This window comes from Elephantulus edwardii, unplaced genomic scaffold, assembly GCF_000299155.1.
Source record: "Elephantulus edwardii isolate Elephantulus edwardi_28Jun2011 unplaced genomic scaffold, EleEdw1.0 scaffold00189, whole genome shotgun sequence".
NCBI classification, from domain to species: Eukaryota; Metazoa; Chordata; class Mammalia; order Macroscelidea; family Macroscelididae; genus Elephantulus; species Elephantulus edwardii.
This window is the reverse complement of record NW_006399939.1, coordinates 5,128,423-5,146,695: the sequence shown is the minus strand read 5'-3', so window position 1 is coordinate 5,146,695 and position 18,273 is coordinate 5,128,423. Positions and strand designations below refer to the sequence as shown.

At 45.6% G+C, this 18,273-nt stretch overlaps 2 protein-coding genes across 2 annotated transcripts in view; both read left to right on the top strand.

The window, feature by feature from the left end:
* Positions 1-4,870, top strand: part of ACCSL (1-aminocyclopropane-1-carboxylate synthase homolog (Arabidopsis)(non-functional)-like) — a 12,202-nt gene extending 7,332 nt beyond the window's left edge. Inside the window, exons 9-14 of the mRNA XM_006896773.1 lie at positions 556-645; positions 1,339-1,384; positions 1,482-1,623; positions 2,593-2,735; positions 2,818-2,971; positions 4,785-4,870. Coding sequence (XP_006896835.1) covers positions 556-645; positions 1,339-1,384; positions 1,482-1,623; positions 2,593-2,735; positions 2,818-2,971; positions 4,785-4,870 — 661 coding nt within the window. The remainder of the gene's footprint in view (positions 1-555; positions 646-1,338; positions 1,385-1,481; positions 1,624-2,592; positions 2,736-2,817; positions 2,972-4,784) is intronic.
* A 9,053-nt stretch (positions 4,871-13,923) lies between these two features.
* Positions 13,924-18,273, top strand: part of ACCS (1-aminocyclopropane-1-carboxylate synthase homolog (Arabidopsis)(non-functional)) — a 19,511-nt gene continuing 15,161 nt past the window's right edge. The window contains exons 1-2 of the mRNA XM_006896772.1: positions 13,924-14,205; positions 17,638-17,697. Of these exons, the coding sequence (XP_006896834.1) occupies positions 13,924-14,205; positions 17,638-17,697 (342 nt within the window). The remainder of the gene's footprint in view (positions 14,206-17,637; positions 17,698-18,273) is intronic.

The following is an 18,273-nucleotide window of genomic DNA, read 5'->3' as shown; positions in this document are numbered from 1 at the left end:
AAGAGTACAGAACTCTGGCCTAGTGGTAAGATGTTACGCTGCAATCCCAAAGGCATATGGTTCAAATCCACCAGCTTCTCCACAGAAGGATGGGCATTCTCCTCCTGTGCAATTAACTACCTCTGAAAACCTGCTGGAGAGTCAGTTAGGGACTGACGCCAACTCAACAGCATACAGTAACAATGACAACAGAACTCCAGAGAGTTTCTGGGGAGAAGGATAACATAGCCCAGGGCTGTCTTATTCTCTACACCAAGAAAGGACTCCTGACTGGACTGAACCTATGCTCTATGAAAACTACCAGCCCCTTCCAGTTGCTCTGCTGATCGAAGAGTTAGAAGTTTTCATGCCTTGTACTTGGATCCTATCTTTCCCAGTACTCACAAGCCAGGTTTGAGTCCCCTTTAGGGTGTCACTCTCCTCTTCTACTTCACTGTGTCCCTTTGAAGGGTTGAATGCACTACTGGGGCAGTGGGAATCTCTGATTAGTACCTAGAGACCATAAGTGAAAGTCTGAAAGAGAACCATGTTATTCTCCCTCTGTCCAATCTGTAGGTATAAACTACATGTGATTATAGATGAGATTTACATGCTGTCTGTGTTCGATCCAAAGACCACATTCCACAGTGTGCTGAGCTTGGACAGGTGAGTGGATCTCAGCTGAGAATGGGAGAGAAAGCCCTGACGTGTTTGGTTTACATGGTCAGTTGTTTATGTCAAAAAAGTAATAGGATGTGTTCAGTATTGAATTAAGTAGCAAGGGGAGTGAAAATGAACAGAACAATTTTTTATTTTAAGTGTCTTTTAGCCTAAATAAAGGATACCGGGAAGCACAATAGAGTAGACTGTCAAAAGTCAAGAAAAGGCCCACAGAAGACCAAGATAGGAAGTTCTTGGTAAGCAGAGGGAAATAGTAGAAATTGGTTAGGGCTTCCTTGGCATATATTTTTTTTAAGCATTTGGATAGGAGTCCGGCAAGAAAAAGACACATGCCAGGCAGAAGGAATAGCTGCTTGAAAGGTAGAGACCGTAAACAGTGAGCACATTCTAGGAACGGTGGATGTCCATGTGTCACTAGACAAATGCCAGGCAAGGTGGCTTGTGACCTGGGTGTAACAGAGTCACGGTCTGAGCTGGGGCTTCTGCACTTCATCCAGTGGGCCCTTAGAAACCGTTCCACCTTGTCACCAAGCGGTGCCTTATGTTGACTTTATTTCCTTAACTAGGGGAATCCTGGGCCCTGTGGGTAACCTCAAGTCTTTTTCTCCTTTCCTTTCATCTATCTTGAGTCTCTGCCCTAAGTATTAGTCTATAACCTTGATTCATACTCTTCTCCAGTTTGCCTGACCCCCAAAGGACGCATGTGATCTGGGGTACCAGTAAGGTAAGTCCCAGCTATTTATTGGTCCCTGGGTGGGGAAGAAAGGAGTAGAAACAGAAGGCAGATGGACTAGATGTTTTCTCTCATAATAATCTTACAGGATTTTGGCATCTCTGGCTTCCGCTTTGGTGCTCTATACACCCACAACAAGGACGTGGCTGCTGCTGTGCGTGGCTTTAGCTACCTCCACAGCCTCTCTGGCATTGCTCAGTATAAGCTGTGTCAGCTGCTCAAAGATAGAGGTACTGTGCCCTGTCCCACGCTAGCATGTTGACTCTAGGGAGTTGGTGTGTCTGCTTTGACCTCCCTTATACTCTGACCAAGAATCTGCTTATAGTCTCAGGGTTAGCCTTGGAAGGACATGAAGATGGAGGGTAGGATGCCACTCAGTGTGTTAAGGAGGTGAAAATATTTGTGTAAGACACAATATAAGCTTGAACTTAGCCATACTCTGCCTGGTAAGGGAATAGTCAAGTCCTCTAAGATCTAAAGATAGGAAGCTGATAAATTAAGTCTTTATGTGAATATTTCACCATTTTCCCCACCCTCCATCCCCCTAAATCTTCTGCTTGCTTCAAGATTCCAAAGAAACTTCCCATATCCATCATGCAGCTTAACCCCATCCTCCCAAGGGGAGCTGCCATCTGGGGGAATTGACGGGGATAGGGTTTCGAACATAGCTTCGCTTTCCCCCTTGAATCTCAAGTGAATGCTGACCTGTCTAGATTGTTCAGAATCCATGGTGTGAGGCACAAAGGCGAGAGAGGACCTGCCACTCCCCAGGAGCAGCGACACTTTTAGGGGATACCCTTCGACACAACTTCTTTGCCTCTAGGGTATTATTGAACTCTTGTGAAGCTCAGGGTCTCTAGTTGAGCCATAGACAAGAGGTGTGTTGGATAGAGACTCCTTCAAACACCAGTGTGACAGAACTTGGAGGGTGGCCGTATGGGTAAGATGTTGAGCTGCCAACCCAAATGGATCAAATTCACCAGCTGCTCCACAAGAAAAAGATGGGCAATCTCCTTCCACGCAACTAAGAGCCCTTGAAAATCAGCTAGAGGGTCAGCAGGGAATCTGTTCTGTCCTAACAGCAATAAGTTAGTTGGTTGGGTAACGAGCCGGCATGAAGGCAAGGAAGGGAGCATTTGATAAAAAGCCCTCCAGCACATGTTTGACACGAGACCTATGATTTCCCCTCTCCTAACCAGTCTGGATTGACAACACCTACCTGCCTTCCTATAAACTACGGCTCCAGAGAGCTTACCGTTGTGTCACAAAGCAGCTAGACGCCTTGGAGATCCCCTATCTAAAGGGAGGCTGCGGCCTCTATGTCTGGATCAACTTGAAAAAGGTGAGGACTGGGGATGAGGACTGGTATTCTGAAGCAGGCCTGGCAAACAGACCCTGGGCTAAGCTGTCTCTCCTCTCTCTAGTACCTGACCCCATGTACATTCGAGAAAGAGTTAGACCTCTATCGCCACTTGATGAATTACAAAGTGATATTGACCCGTGGCAAGATATACATGTGTAAGGAGCCTGGCTGGTTCCGCCTCGTCTTTGCCGAGAAGACTCACATCCTACTATTGGGTGAGTAATAATGATTTCCCTGTCCATCTCGTCAAAGATGCTTCATCAAATCCTAGAATCCAACTCTGGACTAACAGCCGAGGGCTCATCTTTTGTACCGCCTGTTTCCATCTTTAGATCCTTGATTAAATGCTCTTGTAAACAACAGCACACGACAAATCTTAAGATATATCCCAATTTATCCATTACCCCTTTAGGGTAATGATACTGAACTATGTGTTGAGGCTTTGGGTAATCTCTGCCCTTAGGAGCAGTGAGTGGATAGATGGAGTACTGCTCCAGTGTGTTATGCTGTAGAGTGGAGGTTATATACAGATTTTAGAGACCATTTTTAGTATTCTTTAGAGTATTTATTGCTTCATAATGAATACTAGGCACTGGTACTCTTCCTAGTGGGTAGGAATGCAGCAGTTCTGTGGACAAGGTTAATGTGGGCTTTGTTTCAGCAATGTGTTTGGCTAGTGTGGTGTATAAACTGAGTGAAGGGACACTACCCTACCCACTTGTAATCGAGGGAATTCTGAATGACAGCCTCCTTACTTCAAAACAGACCAATGGTAGCATAGGGCATAATAGGTTGGGCTGCTAACTGAAAGGGTGGTAGTTCAAATCCCCTAGTGCTGGGAGAAAGAGGAGTCATTTCTTTCTAGTGAAGACTTAAAGCCTCCAATCAGATGGAAGATTGCTATGAGCCAGACTTGACATATTGGCAGTGGGTTTGGTTTTGAGTTACAGGACAATGGACCTGCCCCGCCCCCTTCAGTGGAGTTTACCAGGCTGTGAGCCTTGACAGAGGCAGACCGCTAACTCTTCCAGAGAGGCTGAGTTCAAACCACCAACCTCCTGGTTATCAGCGAAGTGCTTAACCACTGAACCGCAAGGGCTCATCTTGAAGAGCCACCCAGTGACTGCCATTGAGTTCTGACTCCTACCAACCTTGCATTGGGTTTCTGAGGCTGTAAATCTGAATGGGAGGAAGCTGCTCGTGTTCCTCAGACACTAAGGGATTTGGTTAACAGTGCAGAACACTGTAGATGACACTCTCAGAGCACAGGAAACTTGAGGCCCGGGCCACAAGCCAAAGAGGAAGATTTGCTATGAGATGTCAGAGCATCAAGCAGGCGTCTTTGGCATGGAGAAACATTAAGATCCATTGCAGGCCTGAGAGGTAGACCTTCACTTAGATTCGTGTGACAGTTAACAGACTGGCTTTTCATTTGAGCACTCATGTTTTTGTTAGGTTATTGGTATTGGAGTTAATGTTGTCATACTTTTCTCACTTCTCCCTCTAATTCTCATTTCCATTATGTCCAGCTTTAACTATTTGCTCTCTGAGCTTTATCTTGATACAAATACTGCTTTTGACCCTATATGGCCTGTTCTAAGGAGTGAGTGCCTCCCTGGCTTTCATGGTCACTTTGCAGGCTTGTCTATTGTGACTCAGAGTTGAGTCAGATTAGTTTTCATCCAGCTTTGAAGGGTAATTACAGGCTGTGTCCCAGGGGTTCCATCAATCTGCTAGGACAGACTTCTGGCCTTAGGTGTTTTAGTTCTGTTCATATTTTCCTTTGATCTGTCTAGTATCTTCTGTGGTCTCTCTTTTGAATGATCAGCAGTGGTGATTGGGCACCATCTAGCTCTATTGATCTCAGGTAGACTTTAAAATAGAAACTTCAAAGGGAGGAGGGCTAAAGTTCAGCATGGGAAGAACAATCATCGAATTGAAAAGCTCTGTGATCTACCAAGACTTGGGCTTGTCTGGGGCTGACCCACCAACTTACTCAGAATTTCTGTCCCTATTTGAATCCTCTAGCCATGCAGAGGTTTTCTGAAGCACTGAAAGAATATGAGCAAATAGCGGCAGTGGAGTTCCTGGAAGATGCCTACAGGAGTGGATGACTTCTGCTCCATCAGCTAGACATGCTCTAAGATGAGGCTGACAACTCAGAATTGCTCTGTAAATGAAGAGCATGGTCTTCTCCAAGAACAATGTCATCTAACCTAGCTATGGACCACTCTGAACTGAGCTAACCACTTGTTGCCTTTGGAAACATGGTATCTTTTTAGCAAACCAATGTGTATGGGTCAAATAGGTGTTTTTACTGAGTTTGGGAAAGTCTAGGGGGTGCCTGGAAGAAGATAAAGGGAGTGCCCTGGGATCTTTTTAAAATGGTTTTTATTTTAATTCCATGTCTAATAAAGTAAACATTCTCTTAAATACTGGGTCTGGTTTTTTATTCAGTCCTTGTAATGTTTGAGGTAGATGGGCTTCTAGCTTTAAATACTAGAGTAGTTTCAATGTGAAGAATACTAAAAAGACCAGCTCAGAAAGGAAGAGAAGGCAGTAATCCTAGATTGGTAGAACACCTAAGTGTTGGATTCTCTTCACTCTCGTTACATGTTATAACACTGAGTCGCCGGTGACTCACAGTGACCCTATGCGAAATGGCTCTGAACCGTGTCCTATCCTGAGCCAATCTCATTGTCTCCAACACACGTGCCCCCATTATCCTAGTCACTGTATTGATCCATCTCATCCGGTGTCTTCTTTTTGTGCTGACCCTCTACACTTCCAAGCATGATGTCTTTCTCCAAGGACTGGTCCCTCCCTGCAACATGCCCAAAGTATGTGAGGCAGAGCTTCAAAATCCTTGCCTCCCAAAAGCAAGCTGGTTTCACCCTCTCCAGAACAACAGTCCATAGAATGCTCAACATTCTTATCCAGGGCCACAACTCAAAGGCCTCAATCCCTCCGTCATCCTTAGTCATTGTCCAGCTCTCTGATGCATTGCTGCTGCATAGCAAGTAATTGTGAAGACCATGGTCTGGATCAGGTGCACCTTAGTCTCCATACTAACAGTGTCCTTCTGTGCTCTGGAGAGGTCCCTAACAGCAGATAGGATCCTCATAAGCTCATACCCATCTTACAAACACATAGCTAAAAAGCAGGGTGGATGTATTGTGTGTAGTCAGTGAATTTCTGCTTGGTGACTTGAAAACAAATCTTGGACTCATTGTCGTAGAGTCTGAACAAACTCATAGCAGACCCTCCACTGGGATTCCAAGGCTGTAAATTGGACAGGAGCTGGATTATCTTTCTCTCATGAGGTTGTTGGTGGACTTGAACCTCTAGAAAGGTGCTGCCTTGGCATTAGTAGCAAAACTCCCTACAGACTAGGCTACCAGGGGTCCCTGACAGAAGCAGTGCTTCATAGTCGTCTATGCTGAAATCTTCATGGGAACAGATCATCACTTCTCCCTTGTATGGACTTGCTATTGTGTTTGCACCACCGACCTTCTGGCCACCAACGGACTTTTTAACCAGTGTTAGCATGGCTCAGTCCCAAGTATTTCTATTTCAATGTTATCATCCTCTTCACTCCTTTCTACCTTTCTGGGTCGGAGGGTTTGTCAATCTCTGACAAGCAGTATGTCTTGTGCACTCCACATGGTTAACACCTGATAGTGTATCTTTTATATCTAGAGATTGAGTAGGTTTTTATCCTAATTTTAATATGTATTCATTGATTACTAAAGCTATAAGCTCATTTTTTAAATTTATCTGATAGCTTTTTGCCAGTGACAACATTTTCTATCAAAACTGTCATAAGATAGGGAGCTCTGGTGGCCTAGTAGCAAGAAGCTAAGCTGCAATGCCAAAAGTGGTTCAAATCCACCAGCTGCTCTGCTGGAGAAGGAGAGGCAATCTCCTCCTGTGCCAGTTGGATCCGAGTCAATGGTACATGAAAAAAAAAAATAGTGGGTTTGTGAAAAAGACTTAATGACACAGGTTGTCACTATTAGTGGAATAAAAATTGTGACCGTTTTTTAAAATATTTTAATTTATTTTTCATTTCAGTGAACATCTACAGAGATTTTGGAATTCCATTCATTCATTGTTGCACCTTTCTCCCCGCCCATCCCCCCACCCTGTTTGCTCCTCTCCTTGAAAAGCAAAAGAAAAACTCCCTCATTAGTACACAATCCTCCCCCGCACCTCCCCCAATCCCACCCCCAACCCCAAATATAATCCACTCTGCAACCCTCATTGCGTACTCCTACGATAAACATAATGCCCTAAAATATAATACTTTTAAACTAAACTGTCATAAGATGCATCCTTAAGGTCACAAAGACCTCATTTTAACCCGTTGCCACAAATGATGGCAAAATGGGTTTCTAAGCACGCTGTCAATTTAAAAGCGTGCGACAAAGTCTTAAGGGAGCTCTGGTGGCCAAGTGATAAGGAATTGTGCTGTCAACCCAAAGGCACGCAGTTCAAATCTACCAGCTGCTCTGGGGCGGGGGTAGGAGGGATGACAAAAAATTAACTCCTGTGCAATCTTCTGAAAATACACTGGAGGATTAGCTATGACTTGGTCCTGTTTGATAATATACAACATAATATCAAAACATTAATTCAAGAACCTCAAGAAAAATGTGAACAATCCAATCACAAAATGGGCACAGGATATGAACAAGCATGTCACCAAAGAGAACATTCCGATGGCAAGTAGACAACTGAAGAAATGTTCAAAATCCCTAACTATTAGAGAGATGCAAATCAAAACGATGAGATACCATCTCACCCTAGTAACAATGGCAATGTTCAACAGGGCAGCAAACAAATAATGCAGGCAAGGTTGTCAAGAGAACTCTTATTCACTTCTAGTGGGAACATAAAATGGTACAACTATTATGGCAAGTGGTCTGGCGCTTTCTCAGAAAGTTGGAAATAGAAATATCGTTTGACCCAGCAATTTCACTACTAGGAATATACACATACCCTAAAGAAACCAGAGCTTCCACTCAGATGTATGCACACTCACGTTTATTGCTGCATTATTCACAGTAGAGATGGAGACAACCCAAGTGCCCATCAACAAATGAATGGATAGAAAAACTATGGTCTATTCACACAATGGCATATACTATGCAGCACCAAAAGAAAAGGAATTCATAAAACATGACACAATATAGGTGACCTTGGAGGACATTATGCTGAGTGTCACATTATGAAATGTCACAAAAGGACAAACACTGTATAACACCACTGTTATAAAACAAGCCTGGCATGGGATTTGGGGAATAACTAAGGAAAGAGGGAATAATCATTGCATTGGCACAAATGAAGGAAAGAACTGTTTAAAAGGAATATATGATTTGGCATTATTTGTATGACAGCAGTCCAGATTAAGAAGTGCATAGCAAAGTGAACTGGGGGTAGGGGTGGGAGGGACGGAGGAATTATGCAACAATGATTTTTTTTTTAATTTTAAAGTGAACTAGGTGTGGGCTAGGAGGAAAATATGCGACCATGAGTGAATGAAAATCCAACTTTTCTATAAACTTTCATTAAAATGACAGTTACAAAGTGGACTCTTACGTTAAGAGTGCACCTATGTGATATGTTTGAGTAATACTTTGCACATCTAGTAGCAGATCATGATCGCCTTTTGTCCCCTTCTCCAACAAAATCCTTTCTGGCTCTCATTAGGTGGTGGTGGTGGTTGGTTGTGTACTGTTGAGCTGGAACTGACCCCCCCAGTGGGTTTTCAGAAGCAGTAATTATTTGCATGGGCCCCTCATTCTCCCACAGAGCATCAGGTGCATTGAACTGCCTGCTTTTGGAATTGCAACGGAGCTTCTTGCCACTAGGCCACCAGAGCTCCCTCTCTTTAGGTGGTAGTTGTTGTGTACCAAAGAGTCGGAATTGACCCATAGCTGACCCTCCAGAGGGGCGGGGTTTAGAGGCAGCTAATCTCACAGGAAGAGATTGCCCATCCTTCTCCTACAGAGCAGCTGGTGGCCTCGAACTGTGTGCCTTCGGGATTGCTGCACAGCTTCTTGCCACTAGGCCACTCTTTAGGTTAGACTTAATTTATTTTTAAAAGGATTGTATTTTTAGTAACTTTCCTATAAACCTAAAATTCTAAGTTGTTATAGAACTCTTATATACTGGTTATATTTTCTCCCAATGCTACTAGTACATTTGTTTAATAGTATGCCTATACATGTATGAACTAAAGAAATCTTGGTAGTGGAATGGTTAAGCATTGGGCTTATGGAAAGCTTAATAGAAAGGTTGGCAGTTCGAACTCACCAGCCTCTCAGCTGGAAGAAGAACTAGGTTCTTTCTCTATAATGACTTCCTTCCCATATCCTTGAGAAATAAGTCACTGCACTCCGTCCACAGTCAAGGTTGGCAGGGATTTCATTCCACCTCCTGAGACAGGGTGCATTTACATAGATTAGGTGGTGTTTTTGAAAGACAGTTTTTCCTTCTCCCAAGGAGAATGTTTTACAATGAGAAGTATATAAAAACAGCTATGAGATATCATCTCACCCCAACAATAATAGCAACGTTCAAAAGGGCACCCAACAATGCAGGCGAGGTTCTGGAGAGATTGGAACTTTTATTCACTGCTTGTGGGAGTATAAAATGGTACAACCATTACGGAAGGTTGTCTGGTGCTTCCTCAAAAAGTTAGAAATACTATTCAGCCCAGCAAATATTCCACTGGGAGTATACCATAAAGAAACCAGAGCCACAATTCAAACAGATATATGCTCACCCATGCTTATTGCTGCGTTATTCAAAATAGCAAAGAGATTGGAGCAGCCCAAGTGCCTATCAACAAATGAATGGATAGAAAAATGATGGGATATTCACACAATGGAATTTTATGCAGCATTGAAAAACAATGAACTTGCAAAACATTACACAACATAGGTGAGTCTAGAGAACATTATGCTTAGTGAAATATCTCAGTCATGAAAGGACAAAGACAGCATAACACTACTGTTAGGGACTGACCTGGGGTGTTGGGGGAAAAATAGGGGAAAAGTGGATAGATAATGAACACTGCACTGGGACAGATGAGAGAAAGAACTGTTTAAAAGGAATATATGGTTAGGTATGACAACAATCTGTAATAAGAGGTGCATTGCAACATGGACTGGGGAGGGGGATGGGAGAGGGAGGAAGAAAAATGAGCAACAATGATGATAAAAAAAAAAGGAAATGATAAGGTTATCGGGAGTTCTGGTGGCCTAGTGGTAAGAGGCTATGCTGAAGTCCCAAAGGTACATGGTTTGAATCCATCAGCTGCTCCACCTAGGAGAAGAACAGGCAATCTCCTCCCACGTGATTTACTGCCTCTGAAAATCCACTGGAAGGGAAAAAAATCCACTGGAAGGTCAGCTATGGGTCAGTTACAACTTGATGGTACTTAACATGAGGTTACTGTCTTCCTTAAAATCTCTCAAGTGCTCATTGCTGCCCCGAGTGGTGCAAATGGCTCATGTACTCTGCTGATAACATACAGTTTGGAAGTTCAGCTCCACCCAGCCCATGGGGAAGAGCTAATGAACTCCTTTGAAAAATCAGCCAATGAAAACCCTATAGAGTACAGGTCTACTCTGAATATGTGGCTGTTTTTGTTAGGTGCCATCGAGTTGAGTATTACTCATAGCGACCCTGTGAACAACAGACTTGAACCCTGTTCTCTCCTGTGTCATCTTCACAATCTCTGACACACTCAAGCCCATTGTTGCTGTCACTGTGACAATCCACCCGGTTGAGGGTCTTCCTCTCTTGATGTCCTTCTCCAAGGATTAGCCTCTCCTAGCAACATGCCCACAGTATGTGAGTCAAGCTTCATCATCCTTACCTCCAAGCAGCACTGTGGCTGCACCTTCTCCAAGGAGTATCTGTTTGTTCAATGGCAGTCCACGGGACATTCTGTACTCTTCTCCTATATCAAAGTTCAAAAGTCTCAGTTCTTCCTCTGTCATCTTTATTCTCTGCCCAGCACTCAATATTATAGCAAGTGGCCATGGCCCAAATAAGGCACACTTCAGGCCACAAACTAACAGTCATTTCACCTGGCAAATGGTTTGTTTGACTTAATGGTTTGTTTTCAGAGTCATGTGATCTGATTAGGTAGCTCTAACCTTTTCCTCCACTCCAAGCCCCACCCCCTAACTCCAGCAAAGATCGGATTTAATGTTCCAAACCAACAACATAAACAGGCACATAACAACAACATGGTAAGTATTCAGAAGCAGGAATCACAAACCCGGATGAAAAGCATTCACGGTGCAGTGATTTAAGATGCCCTGCTATTATTTTAAAGTTTTCATTTTTTAAAAGCCAGTGTTTCCGTGGACCGCACTCAGACAACAACTAAATAGAAAAGACTCGGGTTCTAACAGTCCCAGGATATGGGAAACAAAGACGCATAGGTAGAGGAGAACCCCAGCCTTCTTGGTACCCTCAGGACGTAGCAGACACCCAGCCCCTCCTTTGGGAAGTCTCGTCCTCAGTCTCTGCCCCTTCCTGTCCCGCTTCCCCTTCTCGGGCTCCTCCTCCGAGGCCTGCGGGGCGGGTCACTGCAGAGGGGGACCTGGGGAGTCTTGCCTCTGCGCCCACATCCACGCACCACAGCGCGCGGGCCACACTCGCATGTCCTCCGTGGAAGGGCGCACCGTGACTGTACAGTCCGGGGACCCCAGCATCGGGGACAGATGGCTCAGGGGCGTGTCCTCGCCTGCGCTTAGAGGGTTTCCGGGTGGACAAAGTAACCCATATCCGGAGTGTCCGCGCTTGGTCTCCAGCTCTCCCTCAGTGTCACCCCCACTTTGCAGAGCAGGAAGCTAAGGGCGCCTCCCACAGTGCACGGGGGTCTTGGCCAAAGCCTCCCAGGTTCCTCTCGAGGCATTTGCACCACCTCAGGCTCCTCCAGGAAACCTTATTCCGCTAGGCTGCCTCCGCCCTGCAGGGGCCCCTTTCCTGGTGGAATCCACTTGAATCCGGCTAGTGGACTTTAGAGGCCTGGTTATCGCTGGTGTCTGGCTCTAGACTGTCACCCCTGCAGCTCACAGGGGCTGCCCCAGGGGGTGCGTGAGCCACCTTTGTTCCCCACAAGGGGCGCAGAGCCCGGAGCTCCGAATCCCCAGCTGTCCCCTCAGGCCAGCCCTGGCCTGGTCCCTGCAACAAGGAGCCCTCCAGTTCCCTCCTTAGACCGGTGCTGAACAAGGTGAGCACTCAGGAAGGCCCAGCCAAGGGGGTGGGGGTGGGGGACCCACCTCAGAGAAGAACTGGAGCAGAATTTCACTGCAGGGAGGCACTGAGCTTGAGTCCCCTGATTTGCACCTCTCTTTTGGTATATGCATCAGGAAAGAAAAACATTGAGGTGGGTGAAAAATTGTAGGGCGTTCTGGTGGCATCGTCCGAAGCCACTTGGCGCTGCTAACCCAAATGCAGCTGCTCTTTGATGGTTCGAATCTACCAGTGGTTCCACAGGAGAATGATGAACAATCTTCAGTGCAATTTACAGCCTTCCGACGACCCTCTTGGAGAGTCAAGTGCAATGAAGTGAGACTAATACCAGAACTCCTATTTTATGGAATTTTGACAATGATTTTTTTTCTGTTTGTTCTAACGTACTTGGCTTGTTCTAATGCTTTACCTGTGCTAACTCGGATTTACACCTCCATAACTACCTATGAGAGAGCTGCCCAGGTACCATAACAAGTTAAGCGCTAGACTGTCCTATTATAACCAGCTGAACTACCAGCTGCCCTGTGGGAGAAAGAGGTGGCTGTCGCCTCAGTGAAGGTCTACGGCCCTGGTGGGCAGGTCTTCCGTGGCCTTCATGGTCACTTTGAGTAGGGAATCACTTCATATGGGTTGGGATTGACTCTAGTAGAGTAATGGATATTGCTTTTAACTTTTTTTTCCACCCTATTTGATAATTACACATGCCTCTTAGAGGTGAGGGAACAGGTTTATGGAGGTGAAGGAGCTCACCTCTTCTCTGGCCCAAGCCTCCTTCCCTCCCTATACTCACAGTGAAGGGCGGCCCTGGAGGTCTTTCTGGAACCCCTGAACTTGCAGACATCCCTTCCCCCTTCTCTGCTTTCTCACCATCTGCTTCAAACCACTTGTTAGAATCTGAACCCAACCATAGCTGACCCTCCCGTGGGTCTTGAGAGGCAGTAAATTGCAGGAGAGGAGATTGCCCATCCTTCTCCACGGAGCATCTCCTGGAGTATCTGGCAGATTCAAACCACATTCCTTTGGAGTTACAGCACGGCTTTTTACCACTAGGCCCCCAGGGCTCCAGACCACTAGGTAATCTTATTTTGCCCTTTGCTCCACTGGACCACAGTTCTAAGAGAGTGCCAGCAACCCCAGACCAAGACTTCCTGTAGTGGGACCAGTTTGGACTTGGCCTACTGCAGTTGAGGCAGGGAGGATGGAAAATGAAGGTGGGGGACCTCTTCTATTGCAGAATGAAAAGCTTCCTGAATAGTGGAAGCTGCTGAAGTAGCAATAAGTTAGAAGTCACAGAAAAGTGGCAGACACAGGCCCCTGGCACGTCCTTGGTCCTAAGCTTGTTTCACTTGTTGAAGTTATTGTCTGCACACATGGCTACAGATAGAAATGGACACAGTACAGAAATGTGGTTGTTTTGGGTTTGGTTTTTTTTTTTTTAATTGTCTTCAAAGAGAAAAGCAAACTGGGGGAGGGGTGGGCAGGGAGAAAAATGTGCAACAATGAATGAATGGGGAAAAATTAAATGGGAAGAACATTTTGTAAAAAATATATGTCGCATCAAAAATCATTTAAAAATAATTTTAAAAATTTTTAAAAAGGTGCAGCTAGAGGAGAGGGAAGATACCTGGTGGTGCAGTGATTAAAGTATTCAGCTACTATGCAGAAAGGCTGTTTTGAACCCATCAGCAGCTCTGAGGGAGAATGCTGCAATCCGTTTCCGTAAGGATGACAGCCTGGGAGACCCCTTAGGGTAATTCTGCTTTGCCCCATGGGTTGTTGTGAATCGGGATTGACTCGGTGATGGTTTTGGCTGAAGAAGGGGAAGCGTTGGTTCTGTGGAGAGGCCTTGAGCAGGGCTGTCCATCGAGCACCTTTGTCTTTTTTTCAGATGTTCCCCCTCTCTCAGAAGGAAGCCAGGGCACCTTCCACTTGCCCAGGACCAGCCTCCACACAGGACCTGAACAATGGCTGCAGCAAGGGTCCAGAGAGAGAATGTTCCAGTAAACCAGAGCAGAAGACCTATGACGTGGGTGATCCCACCGCTGCGTTCTCCTCGGGCAGCTCCTACCTGTCCTCTCGGGGCAGCGTCATTAAGTGGTTCTGGGACTCAGCCGAGGAGGGCTACCGGACCTACCACATGGACGAGTATGATGAAGATAAGAACCCCAGTGTGAGTGGCAGACCCCTCACCCCGGGTCCTAGGAGAGCAGTGACCATGGAGGACTGTATGGTGGCCAATAGGACAGCACGCTGCTGCTTTTTTTCAGGTTGACATTACGACCCTCCTGGTCCTCTGACCTCCCTGCCTTGGCTGGTAGAACAGTAATCAGCACTTGTCAGGTGGACATTGACCAAAAGAATCTCCTATGTAGCTCAGAGAGCCCATTGGCTGGATCTGAAAATGGCCCATTTTTAATAAAGGGAACCTTGAATGTTTCAAAGTAGCAGTTTTCTCTATAGGATTTTCATGGCCGTGACCTCTCAGAAAGAGGTCCCAGGCTTCTCTTCTGAGGTATCACTGAGAAGATGTGAGCTATCAATCTTAGTCCAGCTCCTAGCCATTTGTGCCACCCAACAACCCCACAGAATATTCAAGGTTAAATGGGATCAACTACACAAGGTTATTACATGTGCATATGACACAGTCGATAAATGGTAGCCATTGTTATCACTTGAAGGAGCTCTGGTGGCATAGTGTGTAATTGTTTGGGCTGTTAACCTAAAAGTCCATAGTTCAAATCCAGCAGACCATCCTTGGGAGAAAGGTGGGCAGTTTTCTCCTGGAAAGAGTTACAGCCGTGGAAACTGGATGGTGGGTTGCCATGAGCCAGAATTGCCCCCCCAATAGTGGGTTTATGGTATTTTTATTATTATTTGTAATGTCTGCCTCAAAGTTATTACTAGTAATAGTAACAATACATGGAGAATTCAGACAGATGCGACAAATAATCCTTTAACACCGTTGTTGTATAGCTACTAAAAGCTGGTCATGGTCGCAGGTGCTGAAGTTTACATGGGTGGATGAAGACAAAGTTCTTGTCCTCATGGAGTTTATATTCTACAAGGGAAGACAGAGTACAGATAAAAATTAAGAAGCATGTGGTAATAAGGAAACTCATTGAACTGGGAAAATCTGCAGTTAGGGACCATTACAAATTATTGAGGAATAGTGATGTCAGTTTGAGGACTAAGGTGCATCTGATTTAGGCCATGGTCTTTCTCTGATCGCTTGCTATGCATCTGAGAGCTGGACAGTGTATAAGGATGATGGAAGAAGAATCAGTGTCTTTGAGCTGTGGTGTTGGAGAAGAGTACTGAACATCCCATGAACGGCCAAGAGAACGCACAGATGTGTCTTGGAGAGGGTGCAGCTGGAGTGCTCTTTGGAGGCAAGAATGATGAGGCTTCACCTCAGATAATTTGGACGTGTCCTGGGAGGTGCTATTTCTTGAAGAAGGACAGGATGCTGGAAAGGGTGAAGGGCTGGCGAAGGAGAGGAAGACCCTCAACCAGGTGGATTGACATAGTGACTCTGCAATGGGCTCTTGTGTGTCAGGAAGTGTGAGGATGGTGCAGGATAGAACAGAGTTCAGATCTTTTATTCATAGGGTCGCTATAAGTCGCACTTGACTCAATGGCACCTAACAACAACAATGTGGTAACAACTGCTATAGAGGAAAATAAAGCAGGACGAAGATGATAATGTTGCCATGGGCTGGAGATGCTGCTATTTTATGTACATTGGTCACAAAAGTCACGTTAATAAGGTGACATTTGAGCAGAGAGCTAAAAAATAGTGAGCAAGTGTATTGTGAAATCATTGCTCTGTAACAAATGATCTCAAATTTTGGCAGCTTAACACAGCAAACATGTCACAGTTTCTGGGGCTTAGGAATGCAGGTGGGTACTTCAGGCTTAAGATCTTTCATGGAATTGCAGTGAAGCTGGGCTGTGGTCTCCTCTGAAGGCTTCCCTTCGTGGTGGTGATGGTGGTGGTGGTGGAGATCTACTTCCAAGCTCCCTCATGTAGCTATTGGCAGGCCTTGGTCCCACACCACGTGGACCTGCCACATGGACTACAAGACTGACTCAGGATATGGCAACTGGATTATCCCAGGGCAGTCAGTCCACGAAATCATGAGACAGTGTGGGCAGCCTACTTGGAAACCACATCTTTTTAGTAATCTCCTTACTGAAGGGACATTCCATTGCTTCCACCATGTTATTCATCTAAAATGAGACAATTACCAACCACAGTCTGGGAGAGGAAGATATCAGGGCATCAGGACCATGCGATGGCATCGTTGGGAGGCATCTTGGAAGCTTTCCCAGGGAGTGAGCTCTGTAGTTCTCTCAGAAAGGGAATTCTTGGCAGAAGGAGTTCAAGCACAGTGAAGGGCCAGTTGAAGTGAAGACACCAACTGGAGACTGGTAGGAGATGAGGTCAGAAGATAGAGGGAGGGGGCGGTAAGAGGTCCTGTGGGTCTTAGAGGAATTGGTAAGTTTCTAATTTTAGACAAACGTGGAATATGTTTTAAAGGAGGAACAACGAGATCTGCTTTTAAGTTTTAAAAAGATGACCTAGGCTGCTGGACTGGGCAAGAGAGGATGCAGGAAAGCTACTGCAATAATGTAGTGGTGACACTATGGTGGTTTGGATCACATTCTTGGTGGAAATGAGAAGTGGTTGAATTTAAGCATAGTTTGAAGGTAGAGAGACATTAGGGTTGACAGATGGATTAGTTGTGGGCAGAGACGCCCACCAGTTTCTTTCTCAGCATGAAGGAACAGTACCTTGTATTTATCATAATCTGAGCTCATTTAAACCAAATCTTCCCCATCCTCCTTCCTTCACGCCCCGTGGTAGTCCAGGAATCCAGAGTTAGCTGTGCCCTTAGGCCGGCAGTGAGTCTCTGGGGCCTCCCTAAGGAACAGTTTGGGTGTTCAGTTTCCGTCTTCCCTCATCTATGAAGATACATGTCTAACGGTGTAGAGATCAAGGCGTTGTGTGATATTACCTGGGGCTTCTGGGAGAGCATTCCATCAATACAGGGACCTCATCTTGACCTACATTCACCCTTATTTCTGTTCCTGCCAGAGCATCCGTCCACCTTGTACAGTCTGTCCATCCCCCTGAGACCTGTGTTGGTCCTATTAAAGCACTTGACAGATGCAGTGGCATCTCAGACATGTCTCTGACCCTCATAGGACGTACCAACTGGTGATTATTGACATTAGGTGTCATCAAGTCGCCTGTAGGAGAGATGAAGTATGTATGGCTCTCAGTCTCTGTGACCCAGGGCAGCAAACGCTGAAGCTTTAAGGAAGGTCGTGAGGGCAGATCATGTGCTTCTGGGTCCCTAAGAAGATGAGGTTTCTTCAGGGTGGGGTTCTAAGGAAGGCTTTCTGGAGGAGAGGATGTTAGAACTGAGCTTTAGAAATGAAAACATGGGATCAGGTTGCTGATCTCAGACAGGAGCCTAGACAGGAATTGTGCATAGAAGGGTGGCATTGCAGACAGCTGCTGTTCGCTTGGGTTCCTGGTGCCATTGGGGGGCCTCCCTCCACCATGCTCACCTGCTTCTGTTCTTCTTCTCTCCAGGGCATCATTAACATGGGCACCAGTGAGAACAAACTCGTCTTTGACCTGATATCCAGGAAGGTGAGTTCTGGTGGTGACATTACTAACTCCAAGAGCTGTCAGAATTCCCTTGGGCTTCCCTGGAATGCTTCCCCCACAAGAGTCTGCTGCTTGCCTCGGTGGCCTTGACCTCCTTAAGAGACCCAGGTTCTTGAACTGCTTTGGGAGTCATTGTTCCATGTGCCTTGGACAAGTCATTTCCCCATACTGATGCTCGGTTTTCATCTCTTGGGGCTCTATCCTCTCCTCAGTCCCTCAGATTGTTTTGGGTCCGTGCTCTCAGGAAGGACATGCAAAGGTGGGCTGCTCAGTGCTTAACAACTGACTATTTGGGAGGAACCCAAAAACCTCAATTTGAAGCTTTTGCCAATTTCCATAGTGTAAATATGTCCTCCCACTGTGAATGATTTCAAACCACTGATGTGATGTCATTGCATGTCCAGTAGAATTTTTATAGAATTTCCACCTTACAAATACTCTCAACTCTTTGCCATCAAGTTGGAACAGACCCACAGTTGACACTCTATTGGGTTTTGGAGGCTGTAGACTGCATGGAGTGACTGCTGCATAGAGCTTGAGTATGTCAGAAATAATGAG